General features: G+C 42.2%; 1 protein-coding gene across 1 annotated transcript in view; it reads right to left on the bottom strand.

Moving 5' to 3' along the window:
- The window catches only part of LOC135223589 (ATPase ASNA1 homolog), a 73459-nt gene extending 50468 nt beyond the window's left edge, over positions 1–22991 (bottom strand). Inside the window, exon 1 of the mRNA XM_064262132.1 lies at positions 22750–22991. Within this exon, the coding sequence (XP_064118202.1) occupies positions 22750–22886 (137 nt within the window). The 5' untranslated portion in view covers positions 22887–22991. The remainder of the gene's footprint in view (positions 1–22749) is intronic.
- Positions 22992–23436: the final 445 nt, after the last annotated feature.

The following is a 23436-nucleotide window of genomic DNA, read 5'->3' as shown; positions in this document are numbered from 1 at the left end:
TAAACCATACTCTTTCTCTATCTCGCTGGTGTTAAGATTGAACGCATCTGTCCGTGATACGCTCTCAAATTTGTTTAGTGATTTGCGCACGTGTTGTGTTTCCGTGATAGTGCTTATACATTACTATTACCCAAATACTAAAGACAATGGCTCCCAAGATGACGAAGGCAAGCAGCAAGAAGGAAAGCATAAGAAAGAAGGAGATGATTACAGTCGAAATAAGAAGGAAATTATCCAAATGCATGATAAAGGCGAGCGCGTGAAAGACATTGCAGCATTCTTCAAGCGGTCGCAATCAACGATCTGCACTATTTTGAAGAAAAAGGAAGAAATTAAAGCCAGTAAACAGCATCAAAAGGTGTACAGTATTGACGAAACAACGGCCTTATATTCTCGACGATGTAGAAAATTGCTCATGGTTTGGATAAACGAGAAGCAGCTGGCAGGAGATTCCATAAGTGAGAGCATAATTTGCGAAAAGGCTCGTAAGATCTATGAAGATTTGAGTAAAAATGAGCCAGGCACATCAGCAGACAGTGAAAAAAGACAGTTTTTAAGGCGAGCCGTGGCTGGTTCGGAACGAGAATTTTAAGAGAAGGACTGGCATCCACAGTGTGTTCGCCATGGTGAGGCTGCAAGCTCAGATACGAAGGCGGCAGAGGCTTACGTAAAAGAGTTTAAAAGGCTCGTGGATTCCGAGAAATACCTCCCCCAACAAGTCTTCATTGCGACGAGACAGGGTTATTCTGGAAGAAGATGCCCAGGAGAGGACGTTCATTACGCAGAAGAGAAGGCACTTCCCGGTCACAAGCCCATGAAAGACGTCTAACCCTACTGTTTTGTGCTAATGCAAGCGGGATTGCAAGGTTAAGCCTCTCCTCGTGGTATCACTCGGAAATCCACTCGCCTTTAAGAAAAAACAACGTGCAGAAGAAGCTGTTGCACGTTATGTGGGGCGATCTAATACAAAGGCTTGGGTGTGACAAGGATCTTGTTCGTCGAGTGGATTGAACGAGGTTTTTTGGTCCCGAGGTGAGAAGTATCTCCGGGAGGAGAAGGACCTCCCATTCAAAGCCTTACTGTGATGGACAATGCTCCTGCCCATCCTCCATCCGTTGAAGAGGACTTACTGGACGAATTCAAGTTCATTAAAGTCAAGTTCTTGCCCGCCAACACCACTCCAATACCCAGCCCATGGACCAGCAAGTTATCGCCAATTTCAAGAAATTGTATACGAAGGCTATGTTCCAGCGCTGCTTTGAGATGACGGAAGGCACCAACCTTACCCTCAGAGAGTTTTGGAAGGATCACTACTCTGTTTACAACTGCCTCAATCTGATTGACAAAGCCTGGCAGGGAATCACCAGGAGAACCCTCAATTCTGCATGGAAGAAACTGGCCGGCGACTGCGTTGCTGAACGAGATTTTGAGGGGTTCGAAACCGTCGAGAAGGGGCAGTTGAAGACGAGATTGTATCCTTGGGCATGTCCTTAGGGCTGGAGGTTGACACGGACGACATCGAGGACCTCCTGACTGAGCATAGGGCAGCAGCTGACGACGACGAGCTGTTGGAGCTACAAAGGGAGCAACAGAGACAGGTAACGGAGGAGATCTCTCTGAGGAGGAGGGGGAGAACGCTGCACAGTCGCTTCCTTCCGAGCGAGATCAAGGATTTTTTGAAACACTGGGAAATTGTCAAAAGTTTTATCGAGAAAAATCACCCGAATAGGCTGCGTCAGGGCGTGCAACAAATTTGTTTATCGATAATGGGGTGGGTCATTTCTATAAAATTTTAAAGAACAGGCAAAAGCAAGCCTCCATAGAAAAATATTTTTTTTAAAAAACATTGTGAAAGACGACACAGTGTCGCCGTAAGCGTAAAATTAGTGATTGTAGTGACGGTGCTCTCTAGAGAAAGAACCAGAAAGTCTTCCAGAAGTGTTCACGGAGGGAGATTTCCCCCCCAAGCCATAACCCTCTCCTCCCTCACCCTTCCCCTCCTCCCGTCTCCGTCAAGCCAGCAGCCACACTCGCCAAAGGTAAAGTTCAGGTTTTACTGTGCATGCATATTAAATCTAGTGTTTATATTTAATTTCCATTCTCAATTTTATAATTTTATGTAATTCCTACACGAATTTTCAACCTTAGTGAACAAACAAAAATAAATTGGAAAAATATGAAATTTGAAAAATGGTCATCATGGTCGGGTGGAACGCATTATTTGCTTTTTATAACATTTCTTATTGGGAAAATCCATTTAGGTTACGAATTTTTTAGGTTACGAAGCAGGTTCTGGAACGGATTAAATTCGTAACCCAAGGTATTACTGTATATATATATATAATTGGATATATATATATATATATATATATATATATATATATATAGATATATATATATATATTATATATATATATGTATATATATATACTAGCTGGTTACCTGCCCATAGATTGGTCCATGTAACCCAGAGCATAGTTTATGAAAAGAAAATAGATAAATCGAGCCACAATTGAATGTGAGGAATGCAAATCTGACAAAACAAATGACATCCTTGAAAATGAATATCAAAATGAAGCATCATAAACATATATGGAAAGAAAAATGATATTGTTATGATACAATAAAGTTATATACATACTTACCTGCAGATATATACTTAGCTTTAGACTCCGTTGTCCCGACAGAAATTCAAAGTTCGCACCACACGCTACAGGTAGGTCAGGTGATCTACCGTCCTGCCGCTGGGTGGCAGGAATAGGAACCATTCCCGTTTTCTATCAGATTCTTTCTCTCTAACACCTGTCTCCTGCGGGGAGGCTGGGTGGGCCATTAATCGTATATATCTGCAGGTAAGTATGTATAAAACTTTATTGTATCATAACAAAACATCATACATTCAACTTACCTGTCAGATATATACTTATGCTGATTGGCACCCTCGGTGGTGGGTAAGAGACAGCTAAATACTGACTGAAATAGACAGGTAAACAACATATGTTGTAGGTACAAATAAACCTTGGTTCCTACCTGATTAAGCAGAAGACTTCGTGGCTACTGCCCAGGAGTCTGCTTCGCTTCAAGAGCCTCAGCGAGATAGTGATTTATGGCTAAGAGATCTTGTGGGTCTGCCAATGGGGTCTTATCCACTTACTCGGCAGAGCCTAAACGGCCTTTGTCAATGGGTGCTGATCCACTAATATGACAATACACCTGCTTTAAGGGGGCCGGCCGGAACCACTATATACAGTGGTATAGGGCGAAAAATGCAAAGTCATGAAAAAATTCATGGAGCTTCATATGACAATTGAGAATACGTATACGAAATATTTCGTCAAAATTCCTCTTACTTTCGTAGTTACAAGGTAATTATAGCTAATTCACTTACCCCTTCTTTACCGGTGGGTGAGCAGAAGGTAAACATTGCGTTCGCTGCCGAACTGAATCTCTCGGTAGTGACTCCAGTTTGGAGGGTGCTGATCGTAAAAATATTTGCCAAAAATACATAATCAAGACAGGCTAATGAAATTAATCAGGTATTATTAGCACTATAATAACGCATATTCTCTGTTAGTTTTATAATCCTACATGGAAAATAAATGATTTTATGAAAAAAAAATGCGAAAACACAGTGTCCCTTGTACAAGGGACACTGGTGGTCGGTGAGAAAACTACAGTCTTGAATAGAAATTCGGTCTTACAGAATGTTGGTATATCGCACTGGAACATGCACATGAAGATTATCAAAATAGAACAGTAAATAAGCACGTAATAACAACAAAAAGAGCAAAAACTAAGCGAAAGCCCCGCAATAAATATGGAAATCGCAAAATTTTATAGTAATATCTTTCAAAAATGGTCAATGTCATTTTCTACGTTTTCTAAGATTAGTTTCATCACAGAAACCAACTTTATGGGGCACAGGGTATCTTAAACTAATTTTTCAAGTTTCTTGTCCTCAGAGAAAAATAGCTTTATTTTTCGCTTTTTCTCTGGTTTGGTTTTTTTTATATATAAGTTACTATAAGGCTTTATTTTTACCTTCTTTATCTGGTGTTCATATCTTTTATTTGTAAAATGTAATAGTAAGTGAATAAATAAATAATACAGTAAATGATGATACAACTGGTTTTATACTTGGGTAGAAAGTTTATTACATGTTTACGCTTTGTCTGGTTTTGTGATTTTTTGTCGAGCCCAGTTCATCTGTCACCTACACACTAAGCAGTAATAATATTTTTTGGGTTCATCAAACGTCTAGGCATCGTGGGTCTACTGTTTATTTTGCTCAAACTCTTCAAACCGAAATTACAGAATGATTGGAAGTCCTATCTGAAAAGCAGGATTTTGGGCGGTTACTATGCGTACCACCTTTTATGCACCGTGGGGCAGGGGTAGTAGACTTGAATGGTGGTACCCCACCTACCTCCAAACAAACTTTCGGTAATGAAGAGGTTAAGGTAGATTCTTGGGTGAGCCCTATCCTGCGAGACGTTTTTTGTTTTGGCGGCCACTGATTGGCTGGAAGCTGCCTACCTCCCGGTACCAGCCAATCAGCGCCGCCAAACAAACGTCTCGTAAGCAATAGGGCTCATCTAAGAATCTACCTTATGTGAACCAGCTATAGTAAGCATAATCAATAAGCCTAAACATTCTCCGTACAAGAAAATGCAATATTTCTTCTGTTATCGTAATTTTGATAATTATTTGGCAAAGAAATTGTGACAAAATGGCATCTGTAGAGATTCCGTGGCTCGCAGAAGCGAGTATCTGGTTCAACCATGATCAGTGCGACCATAGACTTCAAAGTAGATTACACTTTCGAGTTTCACCTCGGACTTTCGCTTGCTTTTCACGCATGTTTATGTATCTTTTTTGGCAAGAAGTTCATCATGCCAATGAGAAAGACAAGGAAAAACATCTCACTAACATACAGACGAGAAAATTGCTCAAGCATTATTACAGAATATCATAATATACGCGTAGTTAGTGAAGAGGAGGGGAGGGTGCTTAGTAACGCCCCCTTCTTGCCTGACCAGCACACGTACCACTATGCTCAAGGGCTACGATCTTTGAGCAAAGAGATCTTTCATTTATGATAATAATCATAGTTTTGGTTTTTTAATACCAAAAATGGGACTATGAAATTCATAATATCATGATTTATTAAATTGTCTTTGTAAAAAGAGAGTAACATCTTCGAGTTTCACCTGTGACATTCTCTTGCATTTATGTTTTATCTTTGTTTCGGCAAGAATGTCATCATGCCAAAGAGGAAAATACAAGGAAATTATCTCGCTAACATACAGAAGAAGAAAATTCGCTGTAATAAGCCGAGTTAGTGAAGGGGAGAGGGTGTTACGTAGGAAGGAGTGCCCCCTCTTGTTTCCTCAAGCAGTGCCCCAGGCTACGATATATGAGCAAAGGGATCATCATTTATGATTAAATTATGATAAATAAATAGTTTTGGTTTATTAATACACAAAAAAGAAACTATACATTCATAATATCATTATTTATTAACATTGTCTTTATAGAAATACAAAGGAAAACTTTGAACGCCCAGCATCTCAAAACTATACTTATTGACCCTTCAAAATCTATCTTCTCACTTAGTTTTAAAGCTATAACATTGGATTTGGTATGTAACTCAGAAAGACATTATAGAACAATCAATAGAGCCCTTTTTTCCAATTTTTGTTTCGTCTTTTTTTTATACATTTTTTTCTCGTGATTTATAGGGTTTATTTTTTTACCATATTGAAAAATTCATATCTAGCAAAAATTACTTTTAGAAAAAAAACTCTCCATTTGATTGGAGGTCTACATCAGGTCTATATATGGTAGTAATCCCAGGTCTTAATATTAAATATCAAGTGAGGAGATATAATTTGAAAGTGGTTATTGTCGGGATAAACTCGCCCTGGCGTCACAAACCACAGCCAGAGGCAAAATATATGCGGTTTGGAGATGTCCCAAGTCACCTTATTAAACCCTCTTACGCCGGATTTGGACGTATTAAATCGTCGAGTCACAAATGTCTCCCGTATGCCGATTGGACGTATCATACGTCGGCTCAAAAAGTCAAAAAAGTTTTTTTAAAAATTCGCGGAAAAATACTTATAGGCCTACCAGCCGAAAACTTTTGTATCACGCGCCTTGGGGGATGCTGGGAGTTCACGGATCAAGGCGTTGTTTTGTTTACAATCGCTACGCAGGCGCGCAAGCGCGAATTTCTTTCTTATCGCACTAAAAAGTATCAGTGACACATCTCGGAATTATTTCGTCACTTTGACATAATTATTGCACCATTTTAAATTATCCTTTACATGAAGTATTATATATGAAAATGTGCGCAATTTCATGCACAATACAACTAAAAAATACTCATGATTGTAGCTTTTATCAATATTGAAATATTTTCATATAAATAACGATAAGTTGCAAAAATTTCAACCTTCGGTCAACTTTGACTCTACAGAAATGGTCGAGAAACGCAATTGTAAGCTAAAATTCTTATATTATAGTAATATTCAATCATTTGCATTCATTTTGCAACAAATTGGACGTGTCTAGCACAATATTTCGATTTATGGTGAATTTATGAAAAAACTTTTTCCTTACGTTCGTGCGATAACTCTTCCGATACATTTTTTCGTGCGATTGTCCTAATGTTTGCACCCTTTTAAATTTGCCGTTACATAAAGTTTTATATATGGAAATGTGCGCAATTTCATGCACAATACAACAAAAAAAAACCATGGTTGTAGCTTTTATCAGTTTTGAAATATTTTCATATAAATAACGTTAAGTTGCAAAAATTTCAACTTTCGGTCAGCTTTGACTCTACCGAAATGGTCGAAAAACGCAATTGTAAGCTAAAACTCTTATATTCTAGTAATATTCAATCATTTACCTTCATTTTGCAACGACTTGGAAGTCTCTAGCACAATATTTCGATTTATGGTGAATTATGAAAAAAAAATTACGTTTCGCGCGGTAACTCTTCCGAAAAAATCAGAATTTTTTTGTGCGATTGTCGAAATAATTTTGCACCATTTAAAATTAGCTGTTACATAAAGTTTTATATATGAAAATGTGCGCAATTTCATGTAGAATACACTAAAAATGATTGAAGGTTGTAGCTTTTCTCTTTTTTTCGAAATATTTGCATATAAATCCACATAAATAGAAAAAAAACCACGTTCGGTCAAATTTGACTCTACCGAAATAGTTGAAAAACGCAATTGTAAGCTAAAACTCTTACGGCCTAGTAATATTCCGTCATTTTTCTTCATTTTGAAACAAATTTGAAGTCTCTAAAACAATATTGTGATTTATGGTGAATTTTTGAAAAATATACCTTACTTCACTCCGCGCGCCGATTCGCGGCCGCAAGTCTCCGAAATACGTACATGGCATTATCCTAATATTTTGCTCCTTTTCATATTGCCTTTTTATAGAGTTTCATATATCAAAATGTGCGCAAATTCATGAAGAATACAATAAAAAATAATTGAAGGTTGTAGCTTTTTCCATCTTTGAAATATGTGCATATGAAAAAATATATATATTAAATTTCGACATTCGGTCAAAATTTAACACGTCCGAAATGGTCGAAATCTGCAATTCTAATCTAAAACTCTTACAGTATCCGTAATATTCAATCATTTGTCTTAATTTTGAAAACAAATTGGAAGTCTCTAGAACATTATTTAGAATTACGGTGAATTTTTGAAAAAAATATTTTTTTGCGTCCGCGCGTTACGAATTCGTACATCATTTTGTGATAATATTTTTTCCGGTGTTGCTTTTTATTGTTTTACAATGTATTATATTTCCCCCCCAAAATGATCGCAATTTAGTGTACAATACAACGCAAAAATAAGTAACTGGTTAGCTTTGACCGTTTTCTGCACAGCGTGATTTGAATACAATTATGTATGAATTTTTTTTTTTCGCTACCATATATCATTATTTTACATATGATAAATAAAATATTTATTTTTCATTTCTGATGGTTTGCAGGTCTAACTTCAGGCAATGACAAAAAAAGGAGCCAAAAATGAAACTCTTAATCTTTCAAAGTACGCACGCTGAATTTTTTGAAAAAATATTTTTCCACTTCCCCCCCGCGCTCACTCCAAACCAGGCCCGGCATACGGGAGACGTTTTGATTTTTTAGGGTCTACCGGCGGGTAAGTGAGGGGTTTAAGTGGTATGAATGTTCAAAGTCCCTGTCGTGTTGGGAAAAAACGGCATTGAGACCAGCCGGCCCCCTTAAAAAGCATATAACGAGGAGCAAAAACATACAATCCCGGACCACCTGCAGCCTAACACCTGGTGGTTAGTTCGAAAGATTGTTAAGGGAGTACGAGTGGGTCCCCCCCGTATTCGCGGGGGGATAGCGTACCAGACCCCCCCGTGAATAAAGTTAGAACCCCGGAGCGAATGTTTGGAACTCCTATAAAAATGCTAAAAACAGCCTATTTTGTTAGTTAAAACTCAAGAAAAACCCATTAAAAATTTTCCTACATGTTTTTTTTAATAGTTTTATCACAAAAAGTGCATTTTATGATGAAATTCATCAAAAAAACCAGGAATTTGTGGATATTTATCATAGAAAAATACCGCGAATGCACGAATTTTCCGCGAATAATGCAGGGAAACGTTCTTGAGAGAAATCCGCGAATGTGTGAGTCCGCGAATCTGGAGAACGCGAATACGGGGGGGTCCACTGTATCCCCAACTCCTGACAACAACCCAAAAACTCAACACCACCATATACGCACACACACAAGTACCCCCCCCCAAAAAAAAAAAATTTTGTACACCCTTATTTGTCGGATATTCCTCAGTTCCTTCTGACAAAGAGCAATGGCCGCCTGTGCGAAATCTAGTGCCTTTGACAGTCGAAAACCAAGAACATCTCTAACTATAGGGTTTACGTACATACACACAATTAAGGATCAGTATTTGCTCCAAGTCCCAGCACCGTATCCGCTGACACAAACGGACTTAGAGAGAAGCACTTCTCATAAGTTACCCTGACATCCTTCAGGTAATGAGATGCAAAAACTGAATTGCATCTCCAATATGTCGCTTCGAGAATATTCTTCAGCGACATATTCCTTTGAAAGGCTAGAGACGTAGCAACCGCTCGAACTTCATGAGCTTTAACTCTAAGAAGTTTGAAGGAGTCATCTGGGCAATCATTGTGAGCCTCAGTAATTACACTTCTTACAAAGAAGGCTAAGGCATTCTTAGACATGGGTCTTTTAGGATCCTTTACAGAACACCATAGACCCTGTTGACAACCTCCCAGCTGCTCCTTTTTACTCTAAGTAAAATTTAAGGGCTCTGACCGGGCAAAGGGACCTCTCAATTTCTTTGCCTACTAGGTTCGACAGGCCCTTTACTTCAAAGCTCCTGGGCCAGAGCTTTGAAGGATTTTCATTTTTCGCCAGAAATAAAGTCTGGAACGAACAAATGGCAGCATCTCCTTTAAAACCAACCCTAGAATCAAGAGCGTGTATCTCGCTCGTTCTTTTGGCTGTAGCGAGAGACAACAGGAATAAACAATTTTTTCGTAATGTCTCTGAAGGAGGCAAGGTGTGGAGGTTCGAACCGCTTCGAGGTTAGAAATTTTAGGACTACGTCCAGATTCCAGCTCGGGGTTCTAGGAGTATTGATTTTTGAAGTCTCGAAAGACCGGATCAGATCATGAAGATCCTTATTATCAGCTATTTCTAGGCCTCTGTTCCTGAAAACAGCTGAAAGCATACTCCTGTATCCCTTTATAGTGGATACGGAAAGATGCGATTCCCCCCTCAAGAAAAGAAGGAAATCTGCAATGTTGTTCACAGAGGTATTGGAGGAGGACAGCTTCTTCGATTTACAATATCTCCTAAAGACTTCCCACTTCGATTGATAGACTCGTATAGTCGAAGGTCTACGGGCTCTAGCGATAGCCTTAGCAGCTTTTTGAGAAAAGCCTCTCGCTCTGACGAGTCTTTCGATAGTCGAAAGGCAGTCAGAGCGAGAGCGGGGAGGTTTTGATGATACCTCTCGAAGTGGGGTTGTCTGAGCAGATCTGCTCTGTTTGGAAGAGATCTGGGGAAGTCCACCATCCATTCCAGTACCTCTGTGAACCAATCTTGAGCTGGCCAATATGGGGCTATTAGAGTCATCCGCATCCCCTTTGAGGCCACGAATTTTCTGATTACTTCGCCCAGAATTTTGAATGGGGGAAAGGCGTATGCATCGAGGCCCGACCAATCTAGTAGAAGGGCGTCGACAGCAAATGCTCTCGGATCTTCTACTGAAGAGCAGAAGATGTCTATCCTTTTGGAGAGGAACGTGGCAAACAGGTCTATGTGAGGTCTCCCCCATAGAGCCCAAAGACTTCGACAGATCTCTGAGTGGAGGGTCCACTCTGTGGGAAGGACCTGGTTCCTCCTGCTCAGTCTGTCTGCTCTCACGTTCCTCTCTCCTTGGACAAATCTCGTGAGGAGGATGATGTTTCTCTCCTTTGCCCAGACTAAGAGATCCCTCGCCAGTTCGAAGAGGGAGAACGAATAAGTCCCGCCTTGCTTTCGGATGTATGCCAGAGCGGTGGTGTTGTCCGAGTTGACCTGGACCACCCCGTCTCTGACTATTGATTCGAAGCACTTGAGGGCAAGGTGTATGGCTATCAATTCTTTGCAGTTGATATGCCATGACATCTGCTCGTTCGTCCAGGTGCCTGACACTTCTCTTGTTCCTAGCGTCGCAACCCATCCCGTTTCCGAAGCGTCTGAATACTACACTTGGTTTGGGTTCGGTACGGATAAGGACACTCCCTCGTTCTTTTTTAGAGGGGCTAACCACCATCTCAAGTGATTCTTTACTTCGAGAGGTATCTGGAACGAGTCCGAAAGTTGTCCTGTCTTCCAGTTCCATACTTTCTTTAAGAAGAATTGCAGGGGGCAAATATGAAGTCTCCCTATGGAGAAGAACTATTCCAGCAAGGAAAGAGTCCCTAGAAGGCTCAACCATTCCCTCGCTGAACTTTGTTCTCTCCCTAAGAAGTTTGAGACTTTCATAAAGCCTCTTATGAGTCTTTCCTGCGAAGGAAAAACTCGAAAACCCCGAGAATTCATCTGAATCCCCAGATAAACCAGGTTCTGGCTGGGGATCATCTGAGACTTCTCGAGGTTCACGAGTAATCCTAGAGATCGAATCATGTCTAAGGTCATTTTTAGGTCCTCCAAACACTGTGTCTCCGATCTGGCCTTGATTAGCCAGTCGTCTAAGTAAAGGGAGATTTTTATTCCCCTTAAATGAAGCCACTTCGCTACATTCTTCATTAGGTTCGTAAAAACCTGAGGAGCTGTGGATAGGCCGAAACACAAGGCCCTGAACTGAAAAATCTTCCCCTTCATTACGAAACGAAGGTACTTCTTTGACGAAGGATGAATGGGAACATGGAAGTAGGCGTCTTGTAAGTCCAGGGAGACCATCCAATCTCCTGGACGTAGGGCCGACATCACCGATGCAGAAGTCTCCATACGGAACTTCTCCTTTTCTACAAATTGGTTCAGAGCACTTACATCTAGAACTGGTCTCCACCCTCCGGAAGCCTTCGGGACTAGAAAAAGGCGGTTGTAAAATCCCGGAGAGTGTGGATCTAGCACCGGCTCGATGGCCCCCTTGTTCCACATTTCCTCTACCATCTGAAGGAGCGTGTTTCTCAGCACAGGGTCTTTGTAACGAGCTGACAGTTCCCGAGGAGTTGAAGTCAGGGGAGGTCTGTCCCTGAAGGGGATGCGATATCCCTTCCTCAGAACCGACATCGACCAAGGGTCGGCTCCTCTCTTTGCCCAGGCTTCCGAGTATTCCAGTAGCCTGGCGCCCACTAGTGTTTGAAGGTTCTGCATGCTATTTTCCCTTCTTAAAGGGACGGAAGGCTGATCTTCCTCGCTTGTCGGAAGTCTTCCTTTTGAAGGGGGGTCGTGTCTTGGGACCTCCACGAAAGGGCTGTTGAAATGGATATGAGACTTTCTTAGCAGCCGTCGTAACCGTTCTGTTCTTCTTTGCCGATTGGACAAGAAGGTCTTGTGTCGCCTTCTCAGTAAGTGAGTGGGATATTTCCTTCACTAACTGAGAACACATGTTCTGATAAAGGAGCGAACAGCAAGGCAGTTCTCTGAGAAGGAGAAACAGCCTTGGTCAGAAAGGAACCAAAAACCGCTCTCTTTTTTAGTATCCCTGCTCCAAAGAGGGAAGATACTTCTCCAGAACCATCCTGGACCACCTTATCAATACAGGCCAGAATGCTATGAAGCACTTCTGGGCTAAGACTTTCCAATTCTTGAGACTTCTTAGAAATTACCCCAAGGGACCAGTCTAAGAAATTAAATACTTCCAGTACGTGGAAGAGTCCCTTGAGGAGATGATCCAAATCAGACATGCTCCAAGTAGATCGTGCAGAGGATAAGGCTTGTCTCCTGGAAGAGTCTACCAGACTCGAGAAATCCGACTCCGCAGAAGCAGGAAGAGACAGGCCCATATTCTCTCCTGTTTCGTACCAAATGCCTCTTCTACCTGTCAGTCTGGAGGGAGGCATACAGAAGACAGTCTTTCCTAATTCTTTCTTGGAATTCATCCAAGAACCGAGAGACTGGAGAGCCTTCTTCATTGAAATGGCCAGTTTTCATTTTCAAGAAGGAAGAGGACTTATATGGCTTATTGCTCGAACAGAGAGACCGAGGAGAAGGCGGTATGGCAGGGCTCAGCGACTCTCCGTATTCCTGGAGCAGAAGTGCGGATAAAGTCTTATAATTCGACAGTCCTTCATTAGCTGGAGCTTCGTCTTCTGAGATATCCTCTAGCTCAAGCCCAGCTGAAGGAGAACGATCTCTTGCAACGGACAAACCCTCTGTAGGTCGCACATAGTATTCTGAATTAGGGGAGCCTCTATTCGGGGAAGGACTGGCGGAAAAAGACTCTCTACGTTCTTTTGTAAGAGAGCTGGAAGTCCTTTCTATTCTCTTACATGATACCACCGATCTTTCCTTCTGAAGTCCCAAAGAGGAAGATCGCTTCCGAGGAGAAGAACTCTTGGAAAGCGATTCTAGCCTGGAAGGTTCCGCATGTCTGGAACGTTCCGCTTTTGTGGAAAGTTCTTCGCGCTTAGAGAGTTCCTCTTGTGCGGAAAAATCCGCTCGTCTGGAAAGTTCCGCTCGTTTGGACTGTTCCACTCTTCCGGAAAAAGATTCCCAAGCGTCTTAAAGGCAATCCGCGCTTTGAAGTTCCCGCTTGTTCGGAAGGATCCGAGCGCTTGGAAAATTCCGCTTGAGTGGAATGCTTGGAAAGTTCCGAGCGCCTGGAAGGCAAATCATTTCTTGAAGCTTTAGTTCTTCCACGGGTAAGGAGAGTTCGGAATGTCCGTGATGTTCCGAGCGCTTTGAAGGAAACTCGCCTTTGGCACGTTCTGTTATCGTAGAAGATTCCGTGTGTCTGACCAGTTCCGAGCGCCTAATAAGCTCCTCACCTTTGGAAGGTGCCTCTTGCTCGGAAAAATCCATGGAAAGGTCCTTCAGCTCGTCCACTTCTTCGTTCCTGGACATTTGTGTTAATTTTGAAGGAGCCTTACGCCTATAAAACTCTTCTCTACTCTCCTCTCTCCCGGAAAGTTCTCCTTGCCTGGAAAGGGCTTCTGTCCTAACTGGCGTTTCTCGCCAAGATGGTTCTTCCGGGTCTGAAGAAAACCACTCATCTATAGGAGCTCGTTGCTTGGGAGAAGACGGAACAATCTTAGGAACCTCTCGTTTCGAGGGAGGCACCTCTGAGAGCGCCGCAGACCTCTTTATAGGAAGGGAGTTATCCTTCCTACGAGGTTTCTTGGAAAGAACTCCAACCAATGAGGAGATCTGTTCCTGCACTTTTGGTAGGATCTGAGCAGTAGTCGCATCCCTGTCCGTGTCGGAACGAGGGGAGGGAGATCTGGAAGGTGTCTGAGATTCCCTTACAGCACTTGGAGTCAAAAAGGTTCTCTTTTTTTACTGAAGAAGCCTCTTCAGGAAAGTGTTCTGGACTTGAGTCAAGAGCCGTAGCTTTCCAGCTCCTCTTCAAGGGGCGAGAAAGATTTGTGTCTTTCCACCCTCTTCTAGGTGAAGGCGACTCTGACGACGAAAAACACTCACGAAGGATGCTTTTCCTGTAGCGATCCCTGGCAGTCTGAGGCGTAACAGAACCTGCTGAAGGGACGCCTGACCGGTGGGGAACCTCTACAAACCCTTTCGTACGGCTTTCGACATCCTTCTCCTCTGGCCAGGGAGCTTGGAAGAGGTCTAGACCTGGAAGCGTTGTAGAGCCGATCAGACGCCCCCTCCACTACACTGGGGACACTCACATCACTGTCCACTGTTAATTCACCACTCTTACCTTCTAATGCCGCCATTTTGACCTGCATTCTATGAAGGGTAGCCTTCAGATCCGCAATTTCCAATGCTGAATCTGTAGGATTTAAAATGGGTGAAAGGGCAGAAATAGGGGGAGAAGGATTAATTAATGCATCATGGGAAGAAGCTAGAAAGCTAGAAACTAGTTCGCTAGACCTAGATCTACTTTGGCTTTTGGAAGCTTTCCTCAGCCTATCCCTTTCTAGCTTCTTCATATAAGAAGCAAGATTCTTCCATTCTTCTGCACTCCTTACAGGTGTTAGAAAAAGAACATTCATACTTTCTACAATGCCTGCATACAGTGTGAGGATCTACCGAAGCTTTCGGCATTCTCACCCTGCAGCCCTCATTCACACACCTCACAACAACACTCGAGTCAAACATTCTTAGAAAAACCCAAAATCAAGTTCAAGAAACGGTCGACAATAGCGTATGCCAATACAATGATCCAGGTACGTCACCAAAAGTTGGTCAAGAAGATCAATTGCGATGAAAAAAGAATTCCAGCCAGGAGGTACCAACAACAATGTTGACAGTACCGGCGACAGAAAGAATCTGATAGAAAACGGGAATGGTTCCTATTCCTGCCACCCAGCGGCAGGACGGTAGATCACCTGACCTACCTGTAGCGTGTGGCGCGAAATTGGAATTTCTGTCGGGACGACGGAGTCTAAAGCTAAGTATATATCTGACAGGTAAGTTGAATGTATAAATATTCTTGGTGTTGGCAGAGAGATTCCAATTCACCAGAGAGCCTTTTGGTAGACTATGTTCTTTGTTTTTCCCTACGTTGACAAAATGAACAGGCGTTCTGGAGAGCCCACTCTTGAGCACACCACATAAAGCTGCCCGTGAGTAAAAGCAAGGTTGCTCCAAGTTGATGCCAGCCACTCTGAGAGACTGTCCCTGGGCTTTATTAATAGTCATGGCAAAAGCCAACCTGACTGGGAACTGAAGGCGCTTGAAACTGAAATGGAAAAGAAAGAAAAGAGAAAGCTTCTTTCTCTGACTCTCTTCCTGTCTACAACCATCACTGTCTCTTTCACTCTTTCTTCTCACTAATACCAACTCTCTGTCTCTCTTCCCCAAACAACCGCTCTTCTCTGTCTGTCTGTCATCACCTCCTGATCCAGCGTAGTGACGAACGCGTCCCTCTGCCCACAGGTAGAGGCAGAGAAAAAGATGGGGAAGAGAAGGCCAGTCACATTCTCATTCACCTATCCCTTCATGCAGTCACACAAGGATGCGATGCTGTTCTGTCCACTCTGGTGCTGGGTAAGCCACACAACGTGTTGAGCAGCCACCACGGGTCCTAATGAAAAAGTGTCCAAGGACCTGTGGGCTATACCCTGAAGGTAGAAGGAGGTGCAGGTGGTCTGGTTGGACCAGACTCCTGCCTTCAGTACCTGCGCCACGGAGAAGTTCTCGTGGAACGCAAGGGAAGGACCAATATCTCTGACTTCGAGGGCTCTCAGACGAAGGGTACGGATTTCGTCGCTACCATCACCTCACGCAGCCAGAAAGAAAGTGTGTTCCTGTATACGTACTTCTTTCTTGGTCATCCCGGTGCTAACGAAGAGGCGTTGACACTCAGGCCTGAGGTGCCGAGTTCTCTTCAGATAGCACCGTAGCGCCCTCACAGGACAAAGCAGCAACTCATCCGCATCGATGTCGTTGAAGTCCACTAGGGAGGGGATTGTGAAAGACTCGAACCAATCGGCAGGGACCGAAGGATTCTGAGTCTTCGCTACGAAGTTTGGTACGAAATCGAGCGTCACAGATCACCATCCCCTGGATGCTTGACGTCGAAGGAAAAGCCATGCAGTTCCCCTACTCGGAGGGAAAGAAGGGAATAGTCGCGATGACCTATCCCTCTTTCTCTGTCTGACATATTCTTCAGTGATGTCCAGTACCCATAATGGTCTATCTGTCTGCAGCGGAGTGTCTTGCGTTCTCATATCCCATTGCAGCGAAGTCTCTCGCGGTCTCGTACCCCACTGCGGCGAAGTTTCTCCGTCTCCGCGGTGGATAAGACACCGACACTCCATGGTGGGTGTCGATGGTATGGGTACTGGAACAAGCTAGTAGGACGAAGTAATGATTGATCTGGAACAACCGAACTAAGTCTACAGCGTAGCTCGTAACGGTCTTGGACGCTTCGACAGCTGCTGACTGACTGCGTTCGGTTGTGTGAGGCGAGCTGTCCAAGCATCTGAGCATAGTCACGTGACCCTCGCCTTTAAAGGGGTATGCCGAGAGACCATACAAATTGTCTATTTGTTGCCACCGATGCCGGAAGGCAAGATGATGATTCTCTCAAGGCATGTGCCCAACAGGCGAAAGTCAATTGCCTTCTAGAGACTGAGGTCCCTGATGGCAAGACAGAAGTTCTCATAGTAGTTGAATCTCAGCTAAAGAGAAACAACACTATGTGCCGTTGAAGACAAAGGTGGAAGGTGAATGCAGACCTACGTCTTCACAGCCGAATCGAGAGAAGTAATTCTCAAGATTCTGAACCTGTGCTTTACAAAGGACTGAAAACGCTAAACCACTATTTCATTGCTGTTCGGTAAGAAGTTGTAGTTGCAATGAAAGCGGAGCGCTTTTCAGTAATGAAAACACAGGGATGTACTGCCTGAAGAACCGCTTCTCATGGGCTGAATCATCATCATCTTCTTTCAGGTTATCCAGGGAGGACATATACTATATACATGGAAGTAGAGCTGGCAGGGCGGGGAACAGGCGATGTCTTTCGTTATACATCTACAATTTGGGGTGAACAATGAACAATTACACACCTACGAATACAAGATATATTTAGAAGACAAACTCAGATGTCTGAAGAAATCACTCCGCATTATCGCAGCAGCAGGTGCGATGCAGTGGGAGACTAGGCTACAGACTTCTGTTACCGGGCGGTAAACAGAAAGATGATAGAGTCTATTGAGATATCTCTGTCTGAAAATTCTCTCAATGTCCAAGGTGATGCAGTAGACATGTTCATTCATGTATGCGAGAATCCCAGCCAACCAGAGACCTAAGTCTGTGATTGCCGGGCAGAGATACGGTTCGGTAGTCAATCATTGTAGAGGAGAGAGACATAAACCGACCGTGCATCTCGGAGAGCCAGCTGGTACTGGGCTGCGGCTCTCGCTCACTCGTCATCCTGAGTTCCCAGGTAATCCATTCCAAGAAGGAATGCGTTCGGCTAGAACCATTGAGCACAAAAAAAAATACGCTTGAGCATTTGCATTTAAAAGAAACGGATTTCGGTGAATACAAACGCTGAGGTGGTGTTGTTGTAACAATACCATAAGTATCTCAAAATCGAAACTGGTAACTCCTGGGAGGTTGCAGGCAGTCCCGAGTTGCAGTTCAATTAAGAAGATACTATTCGTCTCGGTCACAATCCGTAGAGTTAACTACGGTATGTGCCCTACACCTCGGACAATTTCAACTGATTAACAGAATCATGTCGCGAAGGCAACATACATAGTATATTTGTAGGTTCCTGTACATAGACCTCCATCCTAAATTCTTTTCCATTCAAGATAACAATCTGCATGAATAACTGGTAAACTGTTCTGCAAGAAAGTTGAGTATAGCAATTATTTACAATAGGTACGAAAGTAAAGATGTCGTGACGTCATAGTACAGGACTTAAAAGAACGTTCTAATTCTGAAAAATAATTACTTAAATTTGAGTCAGAATCGAGTTACTTTTTCAATAACAAATACGTGTTCCGATTGTTGTGATGAAAGTGCCCCAGCGTCTGTGGGTACAAGTGGTGTGCGGATTTATCACAGGAAATGGGAAGTTTGTTGACACAAGCGACTCCGTAAACATCGAGATGGCGTCAATCTTCTTCTTCTAAGTTATTTAATCGTAAGTAAAAATTTTGAAAGCGTTTTGGTGAGATTTCCACTGCCGTGGACACCCTTTTCACTACCCTTTATTTAAATCTTAAAATTTGGCCTTAATTTCTAACTTTGGAGAAAATACTTAGGGTAAAAAACCGCATGGTACAGGGGTGGACCATGTACGATCAATGTGTACAACCCCAAAAAAAGTATATTAGGGTAGAACATCACAGCAGGCCAAGCAGGCCACCTACAATCAATGCAAGCCACCCTCCGAAAAAGTACATTATAACGCGTCCTGACACCCGAGATGGGCATCAGTCGCGACTTGTTGTTGGTGAGAAACGGAGCTAAAGACCTCTACTCTCCTTTCGAAGTAAGTATTTTCTCCAAAGTTAGAAATTAAGGCCAAATTTTAAGATTTAAACAGAGGGTACTGAAAATGGCGCCCACGGCAGTGGAAATCTCACCAAAACGCTTTAGAAATTTTTACTTACAACTAAAAATGTTTCGAAGATTGACGCCATCTCGATGTTTACGGAGTCGCTTGTGTCAACAAACTTTCCATTTCCTGTGATAAATCCGCACACCACTTGTACCCACAGACGCTGGAGCACTTTTATCACAACAATCGAAACACGATTTCTCACCAACAACAAGCCAGGCGTAAACAGCTGTTTGGGTAGAAGATGACGAGAAGCGTGCTCTTGGCTAATTTTTAAATAAGTAGTAAAACATCAATATTTTACATATTTATGATGATTAATTTGAAAATATTCGTTATTGAAAAAGTAACTCGACTCTGACTCAAATTTAAGTAATTATTTTTCTGAATTAGAACGTTCTTTCAAGTTCTGTATTATGACGTCCGACATCTTGACTTTCGTACCTATTGTAAATAATTGCTATACTCAACTGTCATTGCAGAACAGTTTACCAGTTATTCATGCAGATTGTTATCAGCTATACATGTAATTGTTATAATCGTAATGCGCATATATATCTTTATTATTTACTTTTTGGATATATGAAGATGTTTTACTGCTGGATTATCGCCGTAGTGTGACGCAATCGTTTTCGGTCCATGGGCCTCTGTCTGTTTTCGCACCATAAGAAATTATGGGGCCGAATTTGCAATGACCAGAAAGTCGTTAAAAGAGGAAAGTTAGCATTGAGGGGCATAGTTTTGAACTGAGAAAAATACAAATTTATTCAATAGCTAGCTTGTAAAAAATACTTGGTTATAAAAACTTGATTGACAACTAAGCAGCATGTCTACTATGGGTTTCAGAGACAGTGCAAGCAGGTTTTTGGGCAATACCTATTTCTGTAACGAACACTCTTAACAGAACGAGATTTTGCTATAGTGCATTACACCCAGTGCCGTAATTTATAAGGGTATCGTGAATCACTAATCGTAAAGAATAACGACACTTGTCCTATTGTACCAAGAGACAAAAACTCCATTATGCAGAAATGGATACGAAACACGTGTATAAAGCTCCACCTACCCTCTCCCCAACCCCAACCCCACCCCCCCCCCCCCCCTCCACCGCCATCCCTTTTCTTCTTCGTTCCTCCGCCTTCTCCTCTCTCTCTCTCTCTCTCTCTCTCTCTCTCTCTCTCTCTGTTGCCATTCGGTATGTGTTGACCCTCCAAACTGGGTATAAGACTACACACAAAAACGTTGAAATTGGTGAAATTAGGCTATGTATTGGAAGTATATATACATAAATATTAAAGCAATTTTATCATTATTGCATTACTATGACAACTAGAATTCATGGAAACAGTTTATAACCTGTTAAGCGTCACCCACGTAATAATACGTTTACCGCGATCTACTCGGTAGCGCCTTCAACGGGATATTACGTTCAAGACTTTAACTGTGCTTGTCAAGCCGTCAGCCCCGTAATAATACGTTTACTCGTATAGAAAGTGTAGGAACATCATTTGGTAACACTCTCAGCACATGGGAAACTTATTTCCAGCCTGGCAACTCTTTCCTGGTGGTCGCTTATGCTAGAAAACTGCCTGTCCCTGTTGGTTTTCTTTCAATACGCTTCGGGCGTTTATCGAGACAAATTGGATTTCGCGTCTTTCACAATGAATGTCCCAAGAGGAGGCATATTTCTTTAGGTGAGATCAATCAAATACTAGATGAGGAGTGTGATATTGATAACCCTATTTTGATGATGAGAGCTCTAGTTTCTGAATCCTCCAGTGATGATACAAACTTTTCTTCCAATTGCGGGAGTGAAGATGACTTTTCTTTGCCGAGTGACTGGACTCCGAGAGAGAGAGAGAGAGAGAGAGAGAGAGAGAGAGAGAGAGAGGAGAGAGAGAGAGAGAGAGAGAGAGAGAATTTCCTACAGTTAATTACAGTATGAATAACAAGCATAAAAATCAATATTAACTTTGAAAAACTATCATCAGTGCTATGATCGCTGATTACAAAAAAGCGTGACGGTACGTTAGCAGCGAGCTCATCAGGGCGGACGCTTAACAGGATAATAATGGAACGGCGTATGTGAAGCCTCCACTAATGTGGCAACGATGATTTTGCCATTCTTAGCATGCAAACATTAAAGTGGTTACATTTTATTTCTGGCATACGATTATTAAAGAAATTCAAAATACTAATAAAGACTGAAATCAATGAAAAGTGCTAGCAAAAACAAAAAAGCAAAAAAAAAAAAAAAAACGTAGTCGTTCCTCTGCACTTTTCCGTATTCGTTCCTCTATGGTTTTCGGCAGCCAGATGTACGAAAACGTTAGAAACATTTGATTTTATCTACTTTAGAAATATCTGTAATTTTTCGGGGTAATTTGGTTGCAAAAAAGGGATAATATACATGAATTAAATCAAAATTTTTAAATAACAAAGTAAATTTAAACTAAATAACGAGTAAAGTAAACAGTTTAGGGAATAAAACTTTGCAGTTTCGTCGTCTGTCGTCGTCTGCTGTTCGAAATTGTGTTTATGGCGCGCGCGCTTAGAAACCAGAACAGCAACCGGTTTTAAAGTGCAATGTGGAGTGAACTGAGACCAAAATGTGTATAATAACAATCAAATAAGCACTGTGGAGTTTCAGTTGTGATGGCAGTAAGGATAAAAAACCAAAAACCGCCGATTACAAGGTAAGAATGAATTCAGTTCCAACCATAACCCCGGGAATAACAAGTTTCATACTTTCACTAATATAGGCAACAAAATGTTGTTTTATTGTGCTGATTACAACTGCAATCTTGAGTAAGATCAATAAACGTTACATACATACGCTAACATTGTTCAAATGAGTGCTGGGAAGGCTGGGGAAAGATGGTGGCCGTCACTGATGAGAACCGTCCATGCAAAACGTAGCCGCCATATTGGATTTCAAAACTGCCTTGAAAACATATTTTACGAAGAGCTCACATGCTTATTTTAGTTCGTATGGGGCTTTCATATATCACAATATGTTGACGAAACTTCAGTCTTTTAAATGGTATGCTTAGAGTTGCAATTGTATTCATGTTTCACCAATTAAATATCGAGTGAATAAGACCCGTCTACCGTGATGAGGGTTGGCCTGTGGTGATGTTTCCCCCTATAACGCGTCCTGACATTGGAGATGGGCATCAGACATGACTTCTTGTTGGTGAGGAACGGAGCTAAAGACCTCTACTCCAGTGTCAGGACGCGTTATAATGTACTTTTCTTGGGGTTGTACACATTGATCGTACATGGTCCACCCCTGTACCATGCGGTTTTTTACCCTACTTCGAAAGGAGAGTAGAGGTCTTTAGCTCCGTTTCTCACCAACAACAAGTCGCGACTGATGCCCTTCTCCGGTGTCAGGACGCGTCATAAGTACTTTTTTGGAGGGTGGCATGCTATGATCGTCGTTGGCTTGATGCAGGCCATGCGGTGTTTTACCCTAAATATCGAGTAAATAAGGCTGATCCACCTGATGACGATGGATCGAAGGCAGCGTTTCCCCGTTTTGAGACTTGAAAGAAAACACTTACTTCAGGAGGAAACTAGAGGTCTCGATCTGTTGTTTCCATGGTTGTTGGGTTAAGACTGGCGTCTAATTCAGGATACTGGAAGTGCTAAAGTTATTTTTGGGAAAGTGACCACGCAACGGTACAGTGTCCACCTGTCTGCACAGCGGTGTTTTACCCTTATACTTCGAGGGCAGACTTCGTATCAACACAAATTAGGAGACATCCCAATCCCATCATATGGCAAGCAGCCAAGAGCATCTGGGAGTTGGCTACAACTTCTGTTAGCCTGCCTAACACTGCCTAGTAGCCTATACCAGGTCAATCGTATAACCTTTACTGCAAACAACTTAGTGACATGTGAATACAAATAAAAAAGATGTAAATGATTTCGGAACGAGCAATTATTGGGTTATCCTATCCTAACATCAAGAAAAAACACGGTCTTGGAACTTGCCTACTCGTGGTTTTCCCAACACCGCCTTTGCCACCCACAAATACCCATTTCAGCGTCTCCTGCTCGACGATATTCTTTAAATTTGCCTCCAAGGGCTCAAAGTCGCCCATTTCGCCGTCTGTCGCTGCCGCCGACATCACCGGTACAATTTACGGATTAATGACACTTGGGGATTTCACAATCACAAGTGACTTTACGTCGACGATCCGAGTATTGTTGACGTTAGCCCCGGTTAGATGTGGAAAACGATGCTTGACTCGGCTATCAGCAATCTTTTGTTATAATTACTTGGGAGATCGTATCGTTTTCATATTATAAACTCATCTCTCTTCAGTTTTTATATTATTTGACACTTTAATATCACTCTTACAATTGCCATGATCTCATAGCCGTTTCAACTTGTCTATACTATAGAAATTCATTGTTTTGATTGGGCAATTCTTCATAGATCCCCTCAATAACACACACTTGGGTAAGTCTTTGGGTGTGGGTTTACGGTAGATCGGTGGTGGGTATAGAGAGAGAGAGAGAGAGAGAGAGAGAGAGAGAGAGAGAGAGAATGATGATAAGTAGGAGGAGGATAATCCAGAACCCTTATCTTCATCATCCACTATACTAGATGTTGCACTTCAAATGCATCTGCCATTCAAAACCAAGATAAAGTCTTCGATGCTATCGGTACACAGG

The sequence above is a fragment of the Macrobrachium nipponense genome, chromosome 10 (genome assembly GCF_015104395.2).
Source record: "Macrobrachium nipponense isolate FS-2020 chromosome 10, ASM1510439v2, whole genome shotgun sequence".
NCBI classification, from domain to species: Eukaryota; Metazoa; Arthropoda; class Malacostraca; order Decapoda; family Palaemonidae; genus Macrobrachium; species Macrobrachium nipponense.
The sequence above is the reverse complement of the archived record's forward strand: the minus strand, read 5'-3'. Positions and strand labels throughout refer to the sequence as shown.